This window comes from Trachymyrmex septentrionalis, unplaced genomic scaffold (assembly GCF_001594115.1).
Source record: "Trachymyrmex septentrionalis isolate Tsep2-gDNA-1 unplaced genomic scaffold, Tsep1.0 scaffold19, whole genome shotgun sequence".
Lineage (NCBI taxonomy): Eukaryota > Metazoa > Arthropoda > Insecta > Hymenoptera > Formicidae > Trachymyrmex > Trachymyrmex septentrionalis.
The window spans coordinates 1832273-1838157 of NW_017305071.1; the positions used below are offsets into that span (position 1 = coordinate 1832273).

Here is a 5885-nt window from a genome sequence, read left to right on the forward strand (position 1 = left end):
TGTCCTCGCCTTAATAAGCCTTTAAATTATCGAGGCCTAAACAATGTTTATGTCTATATACACAAATGAATTTAATTGGTTTATTTTATTTAAGTAAAAATAATTATAAAATTTCCATTTAAGGTGAAGGTAATTTTGCTAGTCTCCTGACTGGCACCTGATATATACTTGGGCAAACCACACGTACCTACTATTTCTCTCTTTTCCTATATGAACAAAAGACTGCATTTTCCGGGAAACAATAGTGCGGTTTCATGGGTAAACCGAAGTGAGCAGATGGCCCATGTGATTAGTCTGACATTTGCACCGGCGGTGTCTCCGGTTGGCACGTGCATTCCAACGTGAATCTCACTCTCGTCTGCCGGGGATTGCAGTCTTGCAACCCGTCATTGCAACTCGACGAGGGCTTTAATCCTCGTGTTTGAATGACGAATCACCTGTAGCACTGTCCGAGCTTGACAACAGCGATTCAAACTGTTCCATCTTATTTACATATAATAAATTAATTAAGAATAATATATTAATTAAAAATAATAATTGTAATCTATTAAGTGAAGAATTTGTCAGTTTGCTTTAAATTAAATTCTTTTCAACAGTTGCACGTTAATTAATATCAAGAGAACCAACCTGCTCTGTAAAGTTAAACTTTGTAAAGTTAAACGGTCAATGCTTGGCGCGAGCACATTATTTCAATATTAGAGAATTAAAAAGCTCTTTCCGGGTTGCCATTATAAAAATATTTTGGCAAGCTCTCGATTTCCAAATTCTTTTAAGTCTATTGCTTGCTCGTCGTTACTGGACTGTGCGTATAAGTAATTTCTTCTTTTACTTTTTCTCTCGTCTTCTAGTAGTGATCACTGGTCTATTCGAGAAACGAGTTCTCTTCGACTCGCTAATCATGTCTCGGTTAATGGGCTACAACGATAATTAACTCGATAATAAAGCGTAGGTGCTTTCCTCGGTGTTTTCTTTATGCACGTAGATTAAACGGCAACAGTTATCGCCTTCCGCGCGTATCAAGAGATACGCTTCGGCTAACGAGGAGAATGTTCGGAGCAGAAAAACTAAGATTTTCTACCGTCGGTTGCCATTCTATTCGAACACGAGCAAGAGATTAGGGTCAAGGCGCTAAGAAACTTCTTACGACATATATTTACAGGATACTCCGATATTAATCATATAAAATAGTATATGTATCACAGACAGAATTTTCTTTTGGCATTTACCCTGAAATTCATGATGATCTTGGGATAATATGATATTTCATAGAATTTTATATGATTTTCTCTGTTTAATATTTCCACAAATAAAATGTATAAAGTATATTTGATTTATTTTACTAAAAAAGCATAGTAAAATTTCAATAATTTTCAAATATGTTAGACAATTTATGATTCTTTATTATTCTAAACAGATATCAAGTAATGTGATAAACATATAACATACGAGTATCTTATATACAAATTTTATAATACAACATGATATTTTTAATTTGATTGGTCGCTCCTGATCGATACTTTGCGCAGAAGATTAATGTCTGCTTCGTATTAACTACCTAATTATGATGCTTCAAAATTTAAGTAATCCCATGTAAAAGTAATAAAAAAGACATACAGGGAACAAGTTTTAAAGCATAACTTCCTTGATAATATTAAACTATGTATGATAAAATAATCATATAATTTTATTATTAATCGAGAAATGTACAGCATGCTTATGCTTGTATATCAAATAAAGAATTGTCATGAAAAGTGCGTTCGAAAATAATCTTTTTTATACATTCTGTCTAAACGTTTTTTTTTTTTCTCTTTTCTGTCGCAGACGCCTGCGGACTCTCGGATGTGGCGCACATCGAATCCCTTCAGGAAAAGTCGCAGTGCGCCCTGGAGGAATACTGTCGGACCCAATACCCGAATCAACCGACAAGGTTTGGCAAGCTGCTGCTGCGACTACCGTCGTTACGCACGGTCTCGTCGCAGGTGATCGAGCAGCTCTTCTTCGTGCGGCTGGTAGGCAAGACGCCGATCGAGACGCTCATCAGGGACATGCTGCTGAGCGGCAACAGCTTCAACTGGCCCTACATATCCACGATGTGACACTCTGTCTGGCGGCAGCTAGCTTCCGCATAATATTATACCTCGAATAGCGGTGTCGCGGCGCCCGATAATGACCCGCGAGCACGATTCGCGTAAGAGTAGAAAAGAATCGGGCGCGGCGAGGGTGGGCGACACCGTGAATCTCGAATATGCTTGATGCGAAGGGCGGAGGACGGCGAACGGTAGGGCGCGATATCGGTCTTGTTTGCCGCGAGAGATCTCGAGGTCGAAGATCAACGCGTCATTCTTGTCTCTCAACGTCGTCATTAACCCACTTACGTATCCGCGTTGTTCTTAGCGCCGTGACGCGACAATATTCCTTGTCATTGATACTTATTGTACTCTCGCGTTTTGCTAGACCTGTACGGTACTCACGACGAATCAAAATATCTCAATCAGAACTTGAAGACTTTTGTACCCCGAGCAGACGCAACTTGATATCGGAAAGAGAAAGAGAACGCAAAAAAAAAAAAAAAGAAGAAAAGGGTTAGATAGCGAGACTTAAGTAAAATCATTAACGAAGTTCGACCGAAGGTGATAAGATAATGCGCGCAAAATGGCGAGAAAGATGGGCTTGCGATGAGCAGAGATTGTCTCATGAGAAGAGAAGAATTTTCGGTGACATGCAGAGATAAGCGAAAGAGAAAGAAAAGGAGAAAAATATGTAATTAAAGATGTTGCTCATTCAGAAAAACGCGGAGGCGCCGAGCGGCCTGACAGCGTTCAAGAACATTCACTGGGCGTTAAAACTTGGTACTCACTAAAGTGGTCAAGTGAAAGAGAGGGAGGGGTTTATGCGTGTAAGGAGCTTGTCAGTTGTTTAATGCGTGTGTGCATGAGTAAAAGTGTGAGAGAAAGCAAATGAACAAGAATGAGAGAGAGAGAGAGAGAGAGAGTTTGAAAGAGATATAGGGATTTGAGGGAGGGGGAATAGATAGATAGATAAGCGTTTTGTTATATGGCAAAGAATGAAATAACGGAAAGGATGGAAGGAAGGGGAAGACGAGCGTGGCGTGAAGAAGTCATAAATTAGCATTTATAATCAACGATGAGGGGGAGAGAGAGAGCTGGTGGATCTCCCATTGCTATCTCGAATCAATCTTCGCGTCGAGTACTCGCTATTAGTCGAGTCATGCCATAGGCCTTAGTCATTCGTCTTGACGCCTTCTCTACGAGGCTTACGTTCTTCAAGTTCATAGCCCGTGAAACATTCTTTTGGAAATATCCCTTTCGGTCGGACGACGCTCGCGCCTGCACGCACATCGCAGATCTAAATCCCACGACGTCGCTTTCGTCGAAGTCGTCTGTGATCCTCGAGGATTATTGATGGTAAGTCATGATTTTATCTCGGTTATTTTCGCATAGCTATACAATCGAGTATCCTAACTCTTCGATTTTTCGGCGTTAAGATCTTAAAACATCAGAAACAACTTCACCCTATGTCTCGTAATGAAATATTTTCGCAAATTTTTTTCGAAATGGTGCAAAATATACTCGAATCGAAAAAATTCTCATATTCTTCGCGAAAAGTATTTTTCTTACAATTATCAAATTTTCGCATAATCTTAATTAATATTTTACGTAAAAAATCGAAATATGATAATATATCTGAGCTTTATATTTAAGAAAAATCATTATTAATAAATTGTTGAAAGACTCCTTTTTTATGTAAAATATCCCAATTGTTGCACTATCGTTCAAAAGTATTTTTCTATCTTGATTTTTATATATATCTTCTTTATATGCCTAAATTCTATTCTATTCTATAATTATTATACTATATTCTTTTTATATATAAAGAGAATTTAATAGATATATAAACTATAAAATTTTGAATCATTAAATAATTATTATTACATCTAAAAGAATTTCTTATTAAATCATAAAAGATTAAAGAAGATAAAAATTAAAAATGTTCATTTAATTAAGAAAGACGGTGACAAATATTTTTGAACGGTAGGATATATTTAAAAAAAATTTAAATAATTCTGCATTATGTTCTTTCTTTTCCATTTCTCGTCCGTTTGAGATTTTCTTAGCTATATGTATTACAATATGATCACCTTAATTATTATATTAAGTCGTTTAATACACTTTTTTGAAGTCACTCGAACGTCTCGTTTCTCAAATCCGCTTTATATTCTGTTTTATTTTTTAAAGTGAATTATCTTTGTAAAGACTACGGTACACGTTATCGAAAAGTTTTGTCTATTTAAAAACAAATATTGTATAAATTTTTATGTATAGTACTTAGATAGAAATTAAGAGAATCGGGCATCATCGGAACACCTGGTAATTTAGTGCGAGTCGACTTTACCAATATAAAAAGAAATTGTTTATTATAAGTAGAATGTAAAGTGCAAAGCGCATTGCGTTTTACGACGTGAAATCATGAAAGAAACTTATGAGCTCGCGCGAGATAAATTAATCTCCTTCGCGTTCGTGCGGTGCTATTAACAGCAGCGTTTTTTGCGAATAACGTTTAGCGCGTTTACCTGTACTGTCGTACTAGAATTACAGCGGCAATTTCGATGTTTCATCTGACGCATCTGATGCGACGATCGTCTTCGAGAAAAGCCTCGAGGAAGAAAAGCAGCGTACGGCGACGAAACTCCACATGTGACGTTCAACTTGGATGACAATACCGCGCGATATCATATATATATATATACAGCCAATATTATGTATCTTGTAAATACGATATTTTTACTTTGGGTTACTTAAGAGCGTACGTGACGAGACCACTCGAGAGTGCGATGCAACGTCTTCTTTGTATGCCAGTGCCATTGCGCGTCACATCATCGCGTCACGATTAATTCCGCGGCAATCACGGGATCGGTCGACTGATCGATTGATAGGAATATTCGGGACACAGCTGACTCGAGATGATGATTCCGGGACGAGATGTCCGGAGAAATCATGCTGCGTAAGGTAAGCCGCGTTATCTTGTTGCACTGACAAGGGAACCTCGCAAACCCGGAAATTCGGATTTCATTAAAATTTTGAATATATTATGTAGATAAAAGTTAGAATGAATTTGGAAATGTTTCTCCGTGTCAAAAAAAAAAACAGGGATAAAATAATCTTTTCTACACAAAGCAATATATCTCCGAAAATTATTTGAGATATAAAAAAAAATGTAACAGATTCGCTACTTGTTGTAATTTATTCACCTGTGAAAATTACAATAATTACAAATTGATGTAAAGAATTATATTTAAAGTCAAAATATGTTTATTTTATGATAATATAATACGATAAGTACGGGAATTTGTGCGATGAAGAAAAAGAGCGTTCTTCAGAAAAATGAATGGATGTTTAATGGGACTAAAACGTTACAGCTACGAGGTCATCAAGATGGTACTTATGAGGATCTCTACGTCGTAGGTTATAGTATTTCTTGTTCTCATCCTGAATCTGTTCGATTTGCCTCTTAGCATCGTCTCTTAATTGTCTCCTGGTGGTATCATAGTAGTGAGTTAACTCTTGTTCAATCGCTTTCTTCATAGCGAGATCTTCCTTGGATTTCATTCTAGTTTCTTCTTTTAAGTTCATCAGCTCAAAAGGAGTGACATCAATGCTGCGTTGATACGTGGAATTCAAGATTTGCTACAGTCTTGCGATATACCACTTAGTAGGTTCATCTATTGACATCTTTGCAAGTACTGGGATGATCGTTCTATTAATTCGTTCAATTTGTCCGTTAGATCTGGGTCCATCGTAACTTTGATGTGTTCAATGGTCTTTCTGGTAGCAGTGGTTCTCAAATTCAACAGAAGTGAAGACGGT

General features: G+C 37.1%; 3 protein-coding genes across 4 annotated transcripts in view; 1 reads left to right on the forward strand and 2 right to left on the reverse strand.

Moving 5' to 3' along the window:
* The window catches only part of LOC108746943 (steroid receptor seven-up, isoforms B/C), a 146329-nt gene that overhangs the window by 130525 nt on the left and 9919 nt on the right, over window positions 1–5885 (forward strand). The window contains exon 4 of one of the 2 annotated variants that reach the window (XR_001939204.1): window positions 1822–2991. Coding sequence is in view for 1 of the 2 variants with exons in the window: in XM_018484080.1 (XP_018339582.1) it covers window positions 1822–2096 (275 nt within the window). In the remaining variant the exon portion in view is untranslated. Of the gene's footprint in view, window positions 1–1821; window positions 3529–5885 lie in introns of those variants that run through there. The other variant, XM_018484080.1, reaches the window with a different exon arrangement.
* On the reverse strand, window positions 5424–5750 carry LOC108746724. The gene is made up of 2 exons (XM_018483656.1): window positions 5725–5750; window positions 5424–5676 (listed from the first exon to the last, which is right to left on the reverse strand). Exons 1-2 carry the CDS (start codon window positions 5748–5750, stop codon window positions 5424–5426), a joined length of 279 nt encoding a protein of 92 aa, XP_018339158.1.
* LOC108746944 overlaps window positions 5800–5885 on the reverse strand; it is a 556-nt gene continuing 470 nt past the window's right edge. The window contains exon 2 of the mRNA XM_018484081.1: window positions 5800–5837. Coding sequence (XP_018339583.1) covers window positions 5800–5837 — 38 coding nt within the window. The remainder of the gene's footprint in view (window positions 5838–5885) is intronic.